Source organism: Rattus norvegicus, chromosome 17 (genome assembly GCF_021556685.1).
Source record: "Rattus norvegicus strain SHRSP/BbbUtx chromosome 17, alternate assembly SHRSP_T2T, whole genome shotgun sequence".
Taxonomy (NCBI): domain Eukaryota; kingdom Metazoa; phylum Chordata; class Mammalia; order Rodentia; family Muridae; genus Rattus; species Rattus norvegicus.
The window spans coordinates 86,303,719-86,325,305 of NC_141550.1; the positions used below are offsets into that span (position 1 = coordinate 86,303,719).

General features: G+C 37.8%; 1 protein-coding gene across 2 annotated transcripts in view; it reads left to right on the top strand.

The window, feature by feature from the left end:
* Nucleotides 1-21,587, top strand: part of Plxdc2 (plexin domain containing 2) — a 386,926-nt gene that overhangs the window by 308,551 nt on the left and 56,788 nt on the right. For both annotated transcript variants that reach the window (XM_087591183.1, NM_001108422.2), the window contains exons 8-9: nucleotides 3,366-3,461; nucleotides 3,712-3,793. In XM_087591183.1, the coding sequence (XP_087447309.1) occupies nucleotides 3,366-3,461; nucleotides 3,712-3,793 (178 nt within the window). The remainder of the gene's footprint in view (nucleotides 1-3,365; nucleotides 3,462-3,711; nucleotides 3,794-21,587) is intronic.

The window sequence follows — 21,587 nt, forward strand, 5'->3', positions numbered from 1 at the left end:
TTAGGTTTTGCGAATTGGGCAAGTGCTCATGGGTTATCAATCTCCCAGCCCACTGAGGTGAATTAAGACAAAAACAGAACAGAACACAGAATATGTTGGATACCAAAACACTAACTCATAAACTTTAAACCTCTGAGGACTTCTGTAGGGATGCCACGAACAAGAATCTTCTCCCTTGGGAATTGCAGTTAAGCTATTTGTTTCATTTAATTTTCTGTGTCTTCACTGAGTTTTTATCTGAGCCCACCTGTGCCAAGGAAAGCCAAGTTTTTACTTATTAAAATTGCTCTTTGATTTATTCATAGTAGTCAGTTTATGTTGTTTATAATATAAGATCCTCGGCATCACAGAAAAGATTTAGACACGAAGTTAACGCGCAGGCGTTTGGATGTTCGCTTTGCTCAATGCACATTTGCTGGATGCTGAATGGTACACGATCAATTGATGTAAGCCAGAGTGAACGTGGTTTTGTATCACTCAACCACTGAATGAAGAGCTTAGGTTTGCAGACCCTTCTCAGTAGCTGCCTCATTCCTTAAAGCAAGGGGCACGCATTTATAATCAATCTTTGCTGAAATTTGCTACCCAGTTAGAATTGAGTTTGTTTGTTAAATTATAACTTGATACTATATTCTTTTTTGTATTTTTCTATTTTTTTTGCTTGCCTCAAATTTTTGGCACCATTTTATTAAATTGCTTCCCTCACCTACTACATAACAAATACTGATTTTATTACATCTACCTGCTATGCAAGGAAGATTGTAATTTTAACCAGCTCAGTAACCTGCACTTAAAACACGCTGTCATGTTAATTTTCCCAACTGGATTTTCAGTACAGGTTCAACCACTGTGGGATAGGCCAGACATTTAAATGTTTGAGCCCTAATGGTTATCCACTGTTTTGACTTTGCTTGTTTTGTCCAACACTTCATTCTAAGGTTGAAAGAAAATCATACTCTTTTCCACTAATTTCCATTTCCTGAAGCAGTCATCCTTTTTTTTTTCCTGCTCTCTGAAAAAAATATAATTACTGGCATGAGACTTAATACCTAATGACCTGAAATTTAATGACATGAGATTTAATGACATTACAAGTGGGCATTGCATAATCTTTCTCTAAGTCTTGGGAGCAAGGAGAACCAGGCTTTGGACCTGAAGAACCATGTCAGACACATGCTGTGAGGACTCCACACAGTCCTCTTCTCCCGACCTTGATTCTAGTTCTCTGGGCCGATGATTCCTGAAGGGAGCTAAGAAATGAAGCATGTTTAAGCATCTGTCAGATGGTTGAGGAATGAAGGGGAACAACTGTGGTCATTTTCCCTTGAGCTGATTTCCTTAACACGTGAGAAATGAACTGATGACATGTAACCCCGAGGCTTATGTACTCTTCTGAATCTTGAAAAGTAGTAAGAAAATGATAAAGAATGACCGGAGGTGAGGCAGAGATGAGCACTTCCTGGTCGGCCAAGTCTGTGCTGTTTTATTTAATGTTTGACAGACATTTTCTGGAAGTACAACAGAATTAGAAAGAAAAAAAACCTTTATAGCTAACACATTAAAATGTTTTTCTATGTGCTTCATTTTGTAACTCCTAATACTCAAGTGTGTTACTATCTCTTTGGGTGGCAAACTTATAACTGTTGAAATAGCATCCTGTTTTTCCTTTTTGTTTATTTTCCTTGGGTCAGCATGCTGCCCATGAGCCTTGTGACATACAGGGTCTACCGTTTACAAGTATTGAGTAGCTGGTGCTGAAGGCTGGGATCAGTTTGGACTAGAAAACAAATACAACATAAACATTTGGAGCCAGTCATTAAGCATGGGCAAAGCAAATAAGCAAGGAGAACAAAGCATGTGTTGGACCATTCAAAGTACTAAGATAGTAAATGTAAGGATAGGGTAATACGCAAAATTACCATTACCGTCTCTTGTGAATATTTACTTTTAAGGCAGAAAAGCAAAGAAGAAACTAGTTAATCCCTTGGAATGGATGTGGGGAGGGCTAGAAGTCGTTGCATTTCTGTGTCTGTACAGCGTTCCACCCTGTTAGTGGTCAGACTTTCTCAAACCAACAATTCAACATTTGCACATTGAATCATATCACCAGAATATCCCATCACTGGAATGTATTTTCTCTGGGTGTTACTCTGTGAAAGATACTTTATTTTGTTTTCTAATTTGTAAGAGCCATTTATTGATACGTTTAGTAAATCTTAAGATTTCTTTTTTTAGAAATTGTAAGAAAGAAATTGAAGTAATAAACATATATTGTGGCTTATTTTCTTGAAGACACACTAAAGGCGAGCTAAATACACTTCTGAAGTCATACGCAAACCTCCAGGTTTGGCAGGGCCAGTGAATAAATCTCTAATGGGTTGTTTTTTTTTTAAACAGAGTCGTCTCTCAAATATGACAGAAGCAACCATTTGGAAACCGTCGTTGTCTGGCGGGTCACCAAACAAAATGATTCTCATTAATTTTAGCCTTGTTAAATTTGTCTCCTGTAAATAGCTAGTAACCAGGCAGGCAGCTGAACCACCGTCCTCACCCACTGCCACGAGCTGAGGTTTTCAAAGTAGACTCTGAATGAACAGTGAACTTCTGTGGTAGATACTTCAGCTAATATGATGGGCGTTTTCCAAACTTGCCAAACTTTCCCATGGGTGCAAAACACACAGGAAATAAATATATTGGAAACTCATTCTACACAGGCAAAGGGAAAAAACAGTTACTTCCTTTTCTTCCGAACTTAAAAGAAGATGGTCTGACTCCATACTTCAAGGCAGCATACATCAAGAAATGAGTATTTTTGTAATGATTAAGAAACTTTATCCTTCCTCAGTTACTAAGGATTGGGGAAAATATATATGGTTTTTTCAATTATACAAAAATAAATTAATTTTATTGGTCTCTTTAAGCATTGTTTTCCAGATTTATAAACAAGACAAGCTTTGCAGTGAGTGAAATAGTGAATACAAATGTATGTACTTTCCCATCTAAGACAGCGTCAAGTTAAATTCTGCCCAGGGAAGAGCACAACAATAAGCCAAAAGTGGTCTTATCAATGATGTGGAAAGTGGAGATTGATATTTATGATATTTCCGTGAGCTAGCAGGCCTCCAACTCACTGTGCCATATGCACAACCTCTAGAGGATGCTTGATAGAGTTTCATATTTTGAAGGATTTGACCAATAGTATTCCAAGGGCAAAATGACACAGCTTCCCCCTGGTTAAAGCAGAAGTGGCTTCTTTCTGGAATGGGTATCTCTTGAATATCCAATATTAATATGTTAATCTATTATTAAAATTATAACTGGAGAAATGATCAAAGCTGATTCTCCTTCACTTGTTATTTTTGTAGATGTTCGAAGAAGAACAATTTATGAATATCACCGTGTAGAACTACAGATGTCCAAAATTACCAACATTTCAGCTGTGGAGATGACCCCACTCCCAAGTAAGTCAATTTCAGAGAGTGAAATGGGAAGAATACTTTTCAAGTTTGACAATCTGATCTGTTTAATAAGTCTGTTTATAATTACTGTATTAAGCATGCAACCCTAGTGCAATCCTAATGCTTGTCAAACATGAGGATCCTGACCCCGTTGTGCACAGGGATGGGAGTGGTATTTAGTTTAAATGATTAGTCTCTCTCACCTCTTCACTGTCAGTGAGCCTTGATGACTCTGTACTCTCCTGTTTCTTAGCATGTCTCCAATTCAATGGTTGTGGCCCTTGTGTGTCCTCGCAGATTGGTTTCAACTGCAGTTGGTGTAGCAAACTTCAAAGGTAAAACAATTTATAAATACCATATTTTGTAACTTTAGAAAGACTCGTTTCCTATAAACACTAAGTGATAAATTTTGTGAAGTATATAGATCCTGTATTGCTTCAGTGTGAACATATGCATGTGTGCATATTTATATATATATATGTGTGTGTGTATGTATATATGTGTGTGTGTATATATATATATATATATATATATATATGAATGTATAGCCATAATGAGACAGACTAATGTGGAAAACCAATGTGCTTGGAAGAGGAGATTTAACTATATCCGTTTGTCAAATGCTTAAAATGACTAAGAAACTCTGTGATCTATATGGCCAGAACCTGACATAGATTTATAGTTCTCTGCAGGGTTTAAAGTACATCATGATATATATGCCAAGCCTCGGATGGATAATTTCATCCCTTATTCTACAGAAAGCGTGGTATGAAGTATGTTTTCCAAACAGTGATATATTTCAGTAATCAAATACACATTTTAAAAATTTCCTATCTAGTAGCTGAAAGGTTATTAGTCAACATTACTGATGGTGGCTGAAGTTGACCTCACCTGACCTTCCTTTGATTGAAATGTGTATGTCGCTTTGACCTTGTACTCTAGACTTGGAACTTAAGATGCAGAGTTTGTTCGTGTCAAACATATTTACTGTTTTTCTTCAGTGGTAAAGGTGATTGTTCAGTCTCGGGGGTTTTAAAGAAGCTGAAGAGGGTGAGGTATATATGACATGGGAAGCAGATTGCTGCTTCTCCAAATAATGGATGGTCATACTCCAAGCAAAAACTTGTATAAATTGGTGAAACTGAGCTGGCCCAAGGAGGAATCAGCTCAATGGTTGGTTCTGGGAAAAGCGGAATGCATTAGTTCTTGACTAGAATGGACAAAAATTATAAAAAGGGCTATATTAGATTTGCTTGCCCAATAGAGCTCTAGGAAGTTCTACCATGGATGGCTAATGCTAAAGGGGCTGAGAGTGCAGCTTTTATGCACACGAGGCTGTATGTCCCAGGAGTCCCAGTATGATTCTGAAGGCCTAGATAGTTCTTCGAGATCAGCTACCCTTTGTTTATGATCGAAGGCAAAAGGAACTCAGGTTTCATGGTAACAACAGAAGTAACAATAGGGTTTGTACTTCACCACAAAACCCAAAGGCAAGCCGTCAAGCAACAATGATATTAATAAGATCCTAAGTGATGCACTCTCTAGAGCAGGGTCGTCACTCCACTTTCAACTATTCCTGGGAATACCCTCTTCACCCGGCCTATTGCATGTCTCCTAGTTGATTCCAGAACCAACCAAATTGACCACTGAGGGTACCCAGGAACCATGACCATAGAAGATTAATACAGAAGACTGCTAAGAAGTCACTTTGTTCACTCGTCATTGAGCACGTCACATAGGTCCAAGGTGCTTGAAGAAGCAGTAACAAAGAACATGAGTAGGATTGCAAAATTTTCATGACTTAGGAAACATTTTTATTTTATTTTATTACTTTTATTTTTTTACACTCCAGTCTGCCCTTCCACAGTTCCAAATCCCATTCCTCCTCCCCACTGTCTCCAAGATGATGTCCTCACTTCCCACCCCACCCCACCATGCCAGACTCCCCCACTCCCTGGGGCCTCAAGTCTCTCAAAGCTTAGGTGCATCTTCTCATTAAGGTCAGACCAGAGAGTCCTCTGCTGTATGTGTGTTGGGGGTCTAGTGCATGCTGCCTTGTTTGGTGGCTCGGTGTCTGAGAGTTCTCAGGGATCTGGGTTAGTTGAGACTGCTGGTCTTCCTATGGGATCTCCCACGTCCTCAGCTTCCTCCAGCCTTTCCCTAATTCAACCATAGAAGTCTCTTACGATTGGATCCATTGGTTGGGTATGAGTATCTGCATCTTTCTCAGTCAGCTGCTTGTTGGGCCTCTCAGAAGACGGCCATGCTGGGCTCCTATCTATGAGCACACCATAGCATTAGTAATAGTGTCAGGTCCTGGAGCCTCCCCAAGTCTGGGTCAGTGTTTGTGACTGGGATGGCAACCCCATCCCTCCACTTGATGCCCCGTCTTTCTACTGGTGGAAGATTCTCTAAGTTCCCTCTCCTCACTGTTGGACGTTGCATTTTTAACTGGCTAGAGCATTGTTTATGAGAACTTCAGTTCTGTTTTCAGTTGAACATGTTGTGCCAGCCATTTCCTTTGAGAAATGAATCTCAAATAATGAAAAGTCAAGCAGGCATTTAACATTTTTTCAAAGCAGATTTTAACTGAGTTATATATGTAGAGTGAGCAGAGCCACTATAAATCAAAGATTGGAGCTTATGTGTCTATTTGCTAAGATTTTGTGAAGATCCCAGACATATCAGAAATCATTCAAAATTTGTTCACATACTGACTTCTGAAGTTAAAAAAATGCTAAAAGCAATTGAGTGAAAGACACTGATGAACCACATTCATAGCTACTTCAAGATCAGGCCTTCCCAAGCCATGACTATTAGGGTGAGGGTTGCTGCTCTTTGTACATTTGTTCATATCCTTTGCAGATGTGTTAAAGGGAAAGACCGTAAATGATATTTTCCTTTATCTCTTTTGTCTAGAAATGCATTGATATTATATTATGTAATTAATAAATCATGATTAGTTTCTGGGTAAGTAAATCATGTGTAGGTTTTTCTGGGACTTGGGATGTTCCAGGATAAGAGACTTTCTAGTCTTAAAGACAGAAGCTTTGTGGAAACCCAGCACAAGTTCATGACCCTTATCAGCTATGATGGTTTTGTTTTCGTTTGTTATTTGAAATAGGCTCTTACTCTGTACCCCAGCGTGGCCTTGAACATTGCATCATTCTGCCTCAGGTTTCTGCATACTAAGACAGCAGACATGTACCATTTTGGGATAATTAGAATTTCTGCCTAAAATAATCTTTAAGTAAATGAACATTTTGAAGTCTCGCCTAGAAACATATGTAATGTTAACCACTTTAAAAATATGCATTCTGTTGAAATATTTATTCTACATTTGAAGAAAGCAATTTTCAGTCAAAGCATGCCCATGAGTTGAACTCTACTTCTCCTGTTAGATTTTTCATTTTGTTGGGAGGTTACTCAGCCACATAACCTGCTGAAGAGTTTGCAGGCATCGTATGTAAAAGAGTACATTTTAGAAGAAGATTTTGTCAGAGGAAGCCAAGGTGCTTCGGTTAAGATGCTTCTTCGGGGTTTCCAGCCTGGTAAATGATAAGTCTGGACATTGAATTTTAATCTGTGTGACTTCCCACTTTGGATCTGTCTAGCTCACCTGGTCTGCTTGCATCTGACATTTGGATGCATTAAGCAAGCTAATTTTAAACTGGCACATCCTTGAAGCTGCAAGAAAATTGGATGACTTTTCAAAATGGCATAACCAGATATAGAGGAGGGTCACATTCTGCCTGTGCTATAGGTACTGATTTCACAGGACTCTGCTGGCTGCTACCAACACAAGTGTCTGTTTCTACACGGTACTGCGATTACTGTGTTCAAAATGGAGCTCAGATTTAAAATATCAGATTCCGTTTTAATTCTGAGCAACCCAGTTATATACATTCCAAAATTTGTCTCATTAATCGGGTTAACTATGGCTCATTGCTTTTTACTCATGTTAATTTACCCACTGCCCTTTACTAATTTCTGTGTAGACCTGTAAGCTTCCAAACTTAGCTTTGCTGTCCAGCACGATTTTCCGCAGACTTTGGTGCATTCATGAAAATAATAAACAAAACAAAAGACATTTAGATTAGGTAGTACAGATATTGCCCTGGTTTTTTATCCCACCATTCTCTCTTTCCTGCCTGTGCTCATTTAGCCTAAACTGATAATAAGCAACTACCAATTACTCAACTCTCAAATTGAGCTTGCTTAAAAAAAATAAGATTTAATTTAATTGTTTTGTCTATTTCCATTAATTCCCACTTTGAGGGGACAAAAAATAAGGCAAAATATATGCCATGGCTGGCCCAGTGTCTAAGAGGATTTGTGTTAAAAGTACACATGAGGAGGTCCGCTATTGACAGAAATTAATGAAAATACTTAGCTCATGTTTTTCTAGGAAGGGGTGTGTTTGTTCCCTCTCTGCAAATTGAGAGAAGTTGAATTAATCATTTTAATTTTAGTATAAATCTTCATGTCACACATTCAAGAATAAAGTCTCTGGTCAAGTCACTATTCAAGACAATGTATTGAGTAGGACAGAGGGAGATGAGGAATGGGGAGGGAGAGAGGTGGAGAGAGGGAGGGAGGGTGGCGGAAAGAGAGGGAAAGAAAAAGAGATTCAGTTCACTAATAGAACTTAGGTTTTGGGTATAGGGAGATAGTCTTTACGCAAATACATGTAGAGTAAATAGAATTAGTACTGTTGGGAGCTACAGTAAGAGGAACAAACAGGGCATTGACAGCAGATACATAAAATATTTTAAGAAAGGAGAGTTTTACTGACTTAATATTAATTTGATTTTTTAAATTAGCCATATAAAATAATGGTTTCATTATCATCTTCTTATACACATGATACTCACTATGCATGTGAGTCATTGTACTTTCCTCTACTTTCTGCCCAATACCCAGTCTTACCCTCTTACTCCATGTGCTGATCACCTGTCTTCCCAAATAATTCCTTCCTTTCATGTCACATAAATATTTATATGTGTTTATATCAATATTAATACATTGTATATATCTATATATACATATATATGTGTTCATATATACATATATAGTATGTATTTTAAAACTAGATTCTGCAGGAGAACAAACATACTTGTTTTTTCGTGTTTTCTTTGTAACCCACGCCTGTCCCCTTTTTTTTTGCACCTTCAAGGAGTCATTGGCCAGATCAGTCACCCTCATCCAAAAGTGAATTTTTAATTAAAATATATTTTGAATATTGAAATATTTGCTTATTTTACAGCATACCAATTACCTTATTACCCCAATTTCTCACTGATTAAAACCGTGCAAAATTACAATAATCAAGTATTGATCAAAGTCATAGCTCTTGAGGAGCTCAAAGTTTAATTTAAGCTAGAAAGTAAATGAATTAATAATTGAATAGATCTCAGATGTGCGAGGCTTTCTATTGGAATTGAAAAGATGGTAAAGTTGCTGTGACTAACTGGCCAGATAGGACTTCTAGGAGGAGATAATAATGTACCTGTGCTTTGACAGGAGCCCACTGCAGCAGGGTGAAAGCCAAGTCTACCTCAAACAGAATGGCCTTCAAAGGGTCAGACTTGATTGTTAAAAAAATGCAGCTCCGTTGTAAGCTGGTTATGGAGAGAAAGTGGCCTTATGGGAGAACAGGGCAGATTGGTATAGAGGGGGTCTTACTCTTAGGCTAACAGAAAGCCTTTGGGCTTAAACACTTAAAGAGAAAAGGAGTAATTTTGTTGTATTTTACCAGTATAGCTCTGGAAGCTCAAAAAGTATATTTTCTTGTCTGTGGTTTAAGTTATAGAGACGAGCAAGAGATAGAAAAAAATGCATACTTTCTGAGATTACTGAGGCTCAAACAACAGCATTCATCATTGTCTGTAAACAATATTTAGATTGTTCAAATTTTTATGATTTTCAGTATTTATCTTGTTGAAGATAAGAAGTTTGGCTCTATTTATAGTTCTAAAAGATTTCCTATTGATAGCAGCTATACATTTGATGCTATTTCAGATACAACAGAACATTTCAGTAAGCATCAATTTTAGTGTTCCATGGTAACCTTTGCTTGGACAACATAGACAGGAAAGAGAACTGATGTCATCTTTTCAATAGAGACATCTAAGAGCCATGAAGTTTTAATGATATATAGCCAATGAAAATGTGTAAGTTGCTCACATGTCTAGACCTGGAGACCAGAGTAGGCACAGTACAGACTGAGACTGTAGTGTATTCTCTAGTCAGTATATTTGCCTTTCTAGTACATCCGGACGTACCTGTCTATCTAGCCAAATTTCAGGAGGATCCCAAAATCAAGGGAGCATTCCCGAACTCTTCAAAAGAGTGAAAATACCCATGTCTGTGCTGGAACGGGGCCCAGTGGTGTGGCCTTGATGAAGCCAGACTGAATGTCAGGATGGGTGCATAGTGACACAGACAATTAAGAATAAATATAGGACAGAATAATGTGTCACCAAGATATATTCATTTTCAACATGCTTTAAATCCAAGTGACCCCAATTTTTTGACATTGTCAGCTGTTAACACTAGATAAGAATAGCCACAGAGACTGTCAGAATTGAAGTCCACATACTGCCTAACAAGGTATTTGTATTTAGTGGTCCAGGAAGCAGCTTAGAAACTCAGCTTAGTAGTAAATATCTTTATGCATCCTGAGATGATATGAGAACATGGTAGAAATGCTGATTCACATTAAAAATATAATTACATTTCCCCTTAATGGTTTTGCAAAAGTTGTTTGAAACAGTGATTCCTAATTTAAAGTGAGACTTACTACTACTGCTGTGTTCGCATGCGCGCGCACACACACACACACACACACACACACACACACACACACACACAAAATCATGTAAATAAAAATTTGCTGTTAGCCAGGTTGTGCGTAGTTTCAAGAGAGAGTCTCTGTGGGTTTCCTAGATTAGGGTGACCCATGGGCATGTCTATACGGGATTGCTTTGATTGTCTTAATTGATATGAGAAAATCCAGATCACTGTGAGAGACATCATCCCCTGGGCTTGAGGCATTGAACCATATAAGAGCAAACTAAGCAAACCATATAAAATGGCAAGCTAAGGCCCACAGGCATGCATACATTCATTCATAGTCTTGACTATGGATATAGGAAGTTTCTTTAAGTAACAGCCACCTTAAAATTTCCAGTAGTGATGTTCTTATAATTGTGAGGGGTGGATCTTTACCCAGAAGTTGGTTTCTTCAGTTTATTATTTTATTTATTTACATTCCCGCCGTTGCCCTCTCTCCAGGTCCCCTGTCCTATAGTTCTTCATCTCACTGCCCCTCCCCCTTGCCTCTGAGAGGGTGCTTCCCCACTCCAGGCCATCCCACTTCCCTAAATCGGTTCTCTTCAGATTATTTTTAATCACAAAACACTAGCTGCTCTGGCACTCACCAATATTCCCACTTCATAATTCCTAGCTTAGTAATAAACATCTTTGAAAAACATCTGGAGTATGGAGTTGATCTAGGTTCGATCTGAGACACTGCCTCAGAAAGTGCCAAACATCAGGAAAATATTTTTTAAATAACATTTGCTGAAGAAGAGCTTGACTTCAAAAAGAGGATGCTTCTGTAAAAACCTTGTTTATAGTAAATGAATTCATTAAAATCATTGGGACATATTTTAATTCTGATGTTCAAAGAACTCTCACTATTAAAGTGGCCATTCACTTTTCTATCAGAATCATTGTACTTTTGGAAATGCATTACAACCATGGTAAAATATTTGAGCATAATACCTATAGGTATTAAATTGAATTTTTACTTTATTTTAGTCTAAACCCATTCATAATAACTGTTTTCAAAGACTCTTAGTGAATGATTTCCATGAGAGTTGAGTTTAAGAGAAATACAGATGGATTACTGGGAAATAAGGACTCCATTTTAAAAGTTGTTAATGCTGTGTGAGAGGGGGACTAGTAAGGGGCAGTTATGAGGATATAAATCAATCAATCAATCAATCACTCAATCAATCAGACGTTATAAGGAGAATTCAGACTCCAACTCCAGAGTGAGCCAAGCCTGGTAAAGTATCTCAAGAGAGAAATCAAAGCCCACTTGGGAGAAACCGGGTCTTGTTTTATACTTTTCTGAAGATGAGGGGAGGTTCCCAGTTCAAGCCTGCAGTCATACTCATGAATTTCTGGCAGCAGGCAGGCAAAGAGATGGGTACCACGATGTGTGGAAACTCATTTCCCAGGTATGAGATCTTGTCCCCTGAATGTTTCTCCACTGGGCATAGTGTCTCCTCAGCGCGTGAAGCAGTATCTTTAGGAGAGGCAAGCAGCAGCTAAAGTCAGGCATTAGTTGCTTAAAGTGAAGCACTTAAACCAAATGGTTGTTGAAGAAATTAAACTCAGTCTCCCGTGTTCTAACCTGAGCCGTCACTGTGCACCTGCACCAGGGGCTGATGAGTCTTTATACATAGCATGCAGATACAAGAAACAGAACAAAAATTGGAAGAAAGAGAAATGATTTCAATTGGATTAGGACTGCTATTTCAAAAACTCGAAAGTCAATTTCACCTGAGCAGAGAGTGAAGCTGAGTACATATTGACATCTCCTTCATCTGGGATGATGCTCATTGTATTTGCTAGCTTTATGGAGATAAAATATACGCAATTCTTTTCCTTAACATCAAAAACTTGGTGTTGAAAAGTGTATGCTTGTACGTACATTTCGCGTTTGCTTACTTCCTCCTTGGTTGATTCTCTGTCAGAGTCAGGGAAGGGTAAGAATACAGAGGAGAAGCCATTTTCCTTTCTTTTTTTTTTTTTTTTTTTGGATTGTAAATAAGTCGATGCTTAAGCAACGTCTGCTGCTAATCAAATACAACTGGTTTTGATTTTCCAATCAACAAACGGTGTGCTTGCACTTCCTCTGAGCACCCTTTGGCTAACCAGAGAGAAGAATCTGTCATGCTATTCAGTGTTACGTGTGTTCTTAACAGCTTTTTCAGTACTTTTCAGTGATTTGAAAGTCTTATTTCTCTTGACCAACCATGGAAGCTACATTTCATGTGTTCATAATTGAGAAAACTATACTTCCACAAATCCAATCTAATGAACCAATAAGGAATATCTTAAAATAGAACCATTCACTGTTAAGTTTAATCCTATTCTGGTAACTTGCTGGCATTAATAAAAATAATGAGTTCCCCTGGAATAATTTAAAGTTAATTGTCTAAGAATTAAATTATGTATGCTCAATTTTATAAAACGGTGGGTGCCAAACTGGTATGGGAACAGGAATGTAATACTTAAAGGACAAAGAAATAAACATTTTAAAAGCAAAGCTCACAGTTGTCAAGTGCTAAAAGCAACTGACACGAGACTCGAATAATGAGGAACTGAAGACTGACAATATTCTGTTGAAAAGAGTGATATGATGTTTAATGAAAAAGCAGCAAAAATTGATCATAGTGTATTCGTTTTGCTTTGACTCTCATTAAAATTTAGAAGGATTGTCAAAACATAACAGAATGATACTCAAGACAGTGCTTCAACATTTACATAAAAATAAGAATTGTTTTTAAATTATTCTCTCATTTGTTTACCTTTCATTAAAATGTATCCTTTAGCAAAACAAAATAGCACAATTTCATAATCCAAAAGGAACATTATCCTCATTTTATTTATGTTCCTGTGGTGTCCAGAGCAGGGGGTTATGGGAACATTTCATTTTACAGTTGCAAAATCTGGACCAGCACTGGAAACCCCAGTGGCAGGAGCTTGAGACAGTTGGTAATCTGCCATCCATGGTTAAGAGCAGAAAGAAACAAATGAAATTTAGTAATGAATCAATGCATATACTAATCACAGTGCTTACCTTTGTAGTTCTAGAACCTTCTAAGTCTTAGCTTAAAAGTTTATATCTTCATAAAATTACAAAGATCTTTGAAAAGCTTACGATCCATAACAAGTGAAACATGAAGTTTGATGGTTGAAAAGATTAGCATTCATGGGGCTGGGGATTTAGCTCAGTGGTAGAGCGCTTGCCTACCAAGCGCAAGGCCCTGGGTTCGGTCCCCAGCTCCGAAAAATAGAAAAGAAAAAGAAAAGAAAAGAAAAGATTAGCATTCTTGTATTCCCTCTCTTGAGTTTTGTAGAAAAAACCAAGTGAGTCTGAAGATCCATGAGATTCACTTTTTTCTATCCTCTCTAGAATGCTACTTTTCCTTTTATTGCCCCAGCTCTCGATTTCTCTTTTCTGTGACAATTCATGGTCAAGGGAGAACTTTTCATTTTCTCCATGAATCACATCCCTGACTATAACAATTTCTGAAGATTGGCTCTCTTAAAAGTACACAGTTTATATTCCTAATGTGGTGCCCTGTGACCCCCCAGAGAAGACCTCAGAATTGCCCTATGCCCCAGTCAGAATGAATCTATCCCTCTTCTGCACTCTAGTAACATGGGGGTTTGTTTTATTATTGTTCAGATTTTCTTCTGTCGCTGCATTTCCTGTTAAACTTCAAAGAATCCAGTGAGACTCTTTGAAGGATAGAGATGCAACATATATCAGGGTTTGAAAGGCACTTGTAATCATTACATTTTGTTTTACATGTATTCTGTATCATACACTTCCTGATTTCCTGATGCTAGTGTCTATCAGTTTGACTGTCCTGTTAATCTTCACAATTATGTGAAAAGGTGTTAGAACCTTGTTTCATAAATTAAGTAAATGATAATTAAGGAGCTTGAACCAAGGTTACAAAAAAGTCATGGATAGAGCAAGAGTTTTCTTCTTAATTAAATATAGGGGAACATTTGTAGAGATGAAAATGGATAAATGTTAGGATTAAAATGTTAGCATTCAAGTAGTTCCCAAGTATGTGCATAGGCTGTACATGCAATCTGAAACTTAGGAGTAAGCCCACACGTAGTCTCTGGAGAAAATGCCTACTGACAATAATCACCATTGGAAACATATTAGTATGCTTGATAATTACAAAGTGTTCTGAAGAACACAGAATTTATGTTTTAATGTTAGTTAAGATTATGTTCATGTGGAATGTAGTGTTGGCAAGGTTCTCATGAAAAATAACAAATGAAGCAAAGTAATAAAAATAGCACATAGACTTCTCATGGGAACCTCACTGTGTGGGGAGAGGTATATGGGAACCACACTGTGTGGGGAGAAGTATATGAGAACCTTGCTATGTGGGCAGAATCATGACTAGTGCTCTTTCCTGTCTCTTTTCTACACATTTACCAGAGTGTGAATCATCAGGACACTACTGACTCCACCTCATAAACTGAAGCATGTGGTATATGCAAAGAAACAGTATTTGGGGGACTGAAAATGCTATATACACTAGTTTTTACTGCATAATCATGAACCCAAATTATCTCAAATCATAAGAGAATTAAGAATGCGTGTATATTCAGAGACAGCTTTCTCACAGGAAGTTTTGTTCACAAAGTTTATTAAAATTAACAGCAGCCTTTGCACATAAGAGGACAATGCACTGTATGAAGGAAGAGATCAGAACTGTCTCTGCCTCCCCAAAACAGCTGGATTCTCCAAGACCTGCCTACCTGGGACTTGTCTTCTCCCCATCCAGCCATTTTCTTCTTTCTCCTCAGTCTTGGAGTATTTTCCCAATAAGTTATATGCTCATCCCAGCAAATGCCATCCTGTCTTCCACTCCTTGCTGTTGTCTGAGTTTGCCATGTCTGGTACCCTATAATGTTCCCATACATTTCTCTTCCATAATGGAGTTCCCATGAAAGAGACTATGTGGGCTCTAGACAAAATTTTTTTCTGACCGTTTATGAAATGCAGTTTGCAAAACTTTGAAGGCTGTGTAATGTGTAATCAATGTGTCAGCTAATAAGATGTAGTCACACCAATTGTGAAGCAAATATTGAGTCAGGTTTTGAAGGGCTTGGTGACATATGCAGTGGTGCCATATAAATAAAACAGAGGACATTGAAGGAAAAGCCGTGCTCAGGGAATGTGGGGAGGGTGAGGAAGAGAAGCTAACAGAATGCATGTGACATATGTGAAAAGGATGAACGTCTAGAGGGGAGTTTGGTGTAGAGGAGCGCATGTAAGAACTAAGTGTTGTGGAATGCCATCATGAAGCTAAGGACAGTGTGTGTTAGTGCGCTAACTTAAAGCAACAATAAAAAGGCTGAAGAAAAAGTGCCCAGCTATGATGTTAACCCAGTGTGACACCGACCAGCTTATGAAGTGGAAAATTGTTTCACATTCCAATTCTTAAAAACTCTACTCTTTTTTTGCTGTCTTTAATAATACAGAACATTGGTAAACATGAGCTGCATAAAAGATTAAATGGAATTAGCATTTAATAATTTGATACTTTATATGCCAAACAAGTCTGATGTAGAATAAAAGTAGGAGCATGGAAGAACACAGTTTTCTATGACCAAAATTAATCCTAAAATTGGAGGGAATTTAGTAGTGTGTTGCGGGCCATCTATCTGCTAGGAATCTGGGCCTTGTATGCACAAAGAAAGCTTCTAAGCTTTTAGGTGAGTCTGCAGATAGATACTGAAGAGATAAGAACAAAATTGTTAAAAGAAAACCAAACATTCTATAATCTATACTATATAATATTATGTAGTCTACTACTCTTTCTATAATAATACCAAAATTACATGTCGAGGGTCTTGGGAAATAATGGGGGGGTAAAGTGTGTGCTATGCTTCATGAGGATCAACATGAAGATCCCTAGACCTGTGTAAAACCTGCTCAGGTGGTGTCTTGCCCATCCACCTAGGGTCTGGAGGCAGAGAATCTCTGGAGCAAGTTCTCTAGGCAAGGTTTACAAACTTCGAACTCTGAAGCAGCAAGAGATCCTGCCTCAGAAAATAAAGTAAGAGTGACCAAGCAAACCACCAGACATCAATTTTGAACCCTCATGGGCACATAGCTACACACATATGAGCTAAGATACATGAAAGCATAAATACAACAATGCACAGAATACATAATATATGTGTAAAAACACAAATAAAGAAAACTTATACATCCTTAGTTTGCAGCAAGAAATCAAACTCAAGGCCTTGGATATGATGAATAAGCATTCTGCTACTAAGGGATGCCCGACTCCCACCATCTTATTCCTAAGCATTGAAAGTACAGCTTGATATCCAAGAGGTACATTGATTTTATACAATACTTATGAACACAAAAACATGCAGCATAATATCTAACGTTATATATCTAAATACAATTCTAAGTTCTCAAACATGATGGTTTTAAATAAGGGGATAACATTGGTAACACTGCAGGCATTTCTATTAATTCTTAGGAAAATGTTTCCATACAGTTTAATGTATTTATTCTTAGAATAATATTTCTTTAAAACTTTGGAGTTGAAATTAAATTTGTCCTTTTATTGCAAATGTGAGGGGAGAAGAATTTTGAACCAAATGAATTACTGACATTGAACAAAAATAAATATTGGTATATTGAAAGGTTAGTGTAACTGAATACTGACTATGATATATATTTATGAAGAGATATTTTAACTTACCAGGAATGTTAGAAGTTATCTCAGATGATAGTCTCTTAAAGCATATAAAATTGAAGTTCTAAATGAAAGTCTTTCCAGAACTATCTATTATTTCTTCTTCTTCTTCTTCTTCTTCTTCTTCTTCTTCTTCTTCTTCTTCTTCTTCTTCTTCTTCTTCTTCTTCTTCTTCTTCTTCTTCTTCTTCTTCTTCTTCTTCTTCATTATAAATGTGCGTATGTGTATGAGAAATGAGTAGATGTCACAGGACAAGTTTCAGGAGTCTTCTCTCCTTCCACTCTGGATTTCAGGGTTGAATTTAGATCATTCCTCAGACTTTTGGAACAAGCACTTTTGTCCACTGGAGACATCTCCTCAACGCAAGATTTTGTACTTTGTAGTGATTATGATTTACATAGTTATGATTATCTGCTATTACATGCAGCAACTTGGAGGAACACACAAAGAATCCCTTGCTTTCTCTTGTTCCCTGACTGATATCATATATCAAATGAGCTCATATTGCTTGTCCAAAAGATTTAATGGCCCTATAAAATATACTGATAAGGAGCCTGTATTAATTAATGAGCAAAGTGTCCAAGAGAATCAAAAACATGGTTATCAAGCTTGTTCTTCCTAAGTAGGAGGAACACTTAAAATGGAATTCCAGACACAACTAGATTGTCCTGAGTACAGCCTGGTGAAGACTCACGGCCAAGCCTTCTTGCCTTGACTCCCTTTATTAGCTCCCAACTACTGAAGTTTCTGACAAAATATGACCTGAACTCTGGCAGTGGGAGAAAGTCAGTGATAAATTTATGCTTTTCTGGTAAAAACCCTTCCATAGCCACACAGTTCTTTCTGAAGATCTTGTCTGAAGATCCAAGCCTGCTAAGGTCCCAGTGCTCTGTCCACTAGGAACAGAAGGATTGGCAGAGGAAAATAGCGTCTGTTTTTCTGGAAGGAGAAAAGGGTGGCGGTTTCTAGTATCCTTGAATACTCTTTTTCTGTATTGTTTATGGATCGAAATGGATTCTGAGAATCGGAACATACCACCTGCATCCATTTTTCTATCCCTTTCAACAGTCCAAGAGAAATCATGAGACTTTCCTTATAAAATAATAACTAGGATGAAGGTCCCCGGGCTTTGAGGAGGGACAGGCTGAGAATGTGTTGATGCACATGTGTTGGTGGTCCCGGGGAATGTAGACAGCCTGTTAGCAGAAAAGTTTGCTGAGTCACAATTTATGGGCAAGAATAGTGTTTTATTAGGCACAGAAAAGTTACATACCCCAGGTCTTACATTCCTTTTTCAGAGCCATGGTCATCGCACGTGTCATTCTCAGCTCTTCTCCGTTCACTCCGTCGCAGTGATATGCAGCTTACTATGAGACACTTGGATTGAAGTCAGGAATTTTTAAGAAGGAATGTCCGAAATAGAATCCTGAAACTTCCAGAAGTTTCTGTGATTCTCTCTATTCTACAGCCTTGGGGTTGTGATCTGTTTCCTTTCTTAAAGACTCAGTGCTTTTTTCTGTTTAATCATAATAGCAAAGTTGGTCCTAGCAAAAACATTTTTGATTCCAGAAGAAAGTACTCATCTAAAAGTGAGGATTTCTTCTCTCAGTTCTGCTACTCTGGCTTTTCTGATGAAGGAAGCCTAGTTCTTAATCAGGTCTTGCATTACATTGTGTGACTCTCCTTACATGTGTAGTGTTACAGAATTTTTAACACATTTACAGGAGGGTAAGGCAGTAAATAACATCCATTGTAAGCCTACTATGCATTGTAAGCCTACTATGCAAAGCACTACACCATTGCTTCACCTGCATTGTCTCATTTATTCCTCATGAGCTCCCAGCAAAGACAAATTATATAGTCTCCATCTTCACAAAACTGCATCCCCCTGTTTAACTGTGTTAGCAACAGTCAGTGACCACTATAACTTGCAAAGCAAAAACTGGCGCCAGGTTTGCAAAGTAGTTTTAAGATGCATTCTTTTGTTTAATGTGTACGAGTACCTTGCATGTATGACTGAACACAATGTGCATAAAGTGCCTGTGTAGACCAATGAAGAAAATTGGATCCCCTAGAACTGGCATTACAGATTATTTTTAGCTGCCACATGGGTTCTAGGAACCAAATCCAGGATGTCTAGTGAGAACAATAAGCATGGAGTCGTTCATCCAGCCCCTCATTTATGCAATTTTAAAACTCCCATCGCATCCCATTAGGTAGTGCAGCCTTAAGATTTTGCAGTAGTCAAATGAGAATAGCTGTGGAGACGTCGATGGTGAGAATTCTATAATGAGCAACTGTTGGTGGGAGTCCAAGTCACGACTTAATACACCTTGGAGCAAGTGTCAGTGCTCTCCACTATTTTCATTCCTTCTCTCTGTGATAGTCAAACAGAATGAGGCAGCCCCACCCCCACTGCATGTTAAAACTGATCACTAACTCATGGCTTCTTAGCTCAAAAGGCTTTCGGTACTCGATATTGGAAGGATAAACTGTGTAACATCTGATATTTTTCTATATTGATATTCTGTACTAATAGAATATTTTGATCTTGATATCCTTTATTTATAGAAGGCTTTTTCTGATAGGATATTCTACACTGTACTTCATTTCTCCAGGCTATGCAAGCAGGGCACTGCCAAGTAGGATTCTATACATTTTGTATTTAGTCAGGTAGAAAAATAGCAGAACTCTTTTTTAGAAATATTTTATAATTCATAAATTTTATAACCATTCATCTTCCAGGCTACAAAATGATAGCTTTCCTTGGGTATTGTACAATAATGAATATATTCTTTTCTAAAATAGAAATACATATTATTTGGAATGGGGAGAGAATTCAGCCAATACAGTGCTCTTCAGCAAGCATGAGAACCTGAGTTTAAGTTCCCAAACCCACATAAAAGTGTCATGCATGCTGGCACACATGTGTCACTGTAGTACTGAGATGGCAGAGACCGGTGAATCCCTGGAGCTCACCGACCTAGCCAGGCTCGACCGTTTGACCAGTTCTAGGCTAGTGAGGATCCATGTCTCAAAAACCACAATAGACAGCTCCTGAGGAACAATGTCTAAGGTCGTCCTCTGACCTCCACTCCTATGTGCACATGCATGTATATACCTCCAGAAACACATGCAAATATTATGTAACAACTTACTTATGTATATGTAGCTTGAAGAAATGTAACAAAACTTTTAACGAGTATAGCATACTTCTGTACATTTAATCCTTATGGATGCTAAGGTTCTTTCTCTCTCTCTCTCTCTCTGTGTGTGTGTGTGTATATGTGTGTGTGTGTGTGTGTGTGTGTGTATGTGTATGTACAAGTGTACATGTGTATAAGTATGTATCTCGAGTAGATGGGTGTTGCTGCCCATGTGTGCACGTGCATATAGAAGGCAGAGGACAATTTCAACATGCTTCACTTGAAGCCGGGTCTTGTATTGTCCTGAAATGTCACCAAGTAACTTAGACTAGCTGACCAGGGGTCCATTCATCTCCACCTCTTATGTCACCATGACTAAAATTGCAAGCATATGCTTCCACACTAAGCATTTCATGTGGCTTCTGGGAATTCAACTCAAGTTGCAAACTTGTGAGGTAAGAGTTGTGATGACCGAAGTGCTTCCCGGTTCCTATTTTTAACTTAGTGTTTGTTAAATCGTTACTTTGTCAACTTAATACACATGCCTTTCCTGTCTCAAAAGAGGATTAAGTTTAATTGTTCAATGAGTATTCTTAATCTGGTGTAACTGTGTTTATTTTAACAGTCCAGCTCTTTTTTTTAATAAAGATTTTATTTATTTTCTGTATATGAATACACCGTGTGGTTGACGGGAATTGAACCCAGGACCTCTGGAAGAGCGGTCAGTGATCTTAACCACTGAGCCATCTCACCGACCCCAACAATCCAGCTTTGAGTTGATATATTTTAGTTTGTAATCTTATAAAAGAAGACCCAAAGCATGAAGCAATCAATGACTGAGTGTTCCAAATATTGACTTTCTTGGATTCTCTTTTTCTCCTTACGGTAACAAATCATTACCAATTTATACAGTTTGGCAGTACTTAAAGCTGTTTTGTCTGGTTTTTTACTAAAAAAAAATTTTCAGTTTCCCTCATAATGTATAATATTAGCTATGGGTTACTCATTTATTTATTACCTTTGAATTTTCACAGCTCAGAGGTAAAAATTCAGATCTAACTAAAAACTAAAACTAAACCATAGTCAAATACTAATTTTATCATATAACTACAAATATCGTTTCCTATAAGCCATTTGACTGATGTGACAGGCCTGGTGGCTCATGTCTGTAATTGCTGCACTTGGGAAGGCCAAGGTGGAATGATAACAAGTTTAAGGCCAAGTTGGGATACAGAAGCAAAAATTCGCCTCCAAAAAAGGGAAAAGAGGAAATAAATAAATACACAGCACTGGTACTAAGGATCATTTAATATCTTCAAAGATGGGGGGAAGTTTTAGTGAAAAGAGCAGCATGTTTTTTGCTAAGTAAAAATTATTCTCTGACTAAAGTAAAATGCTAATTAAATGTACCAATAAATATTATTTCCTAACTT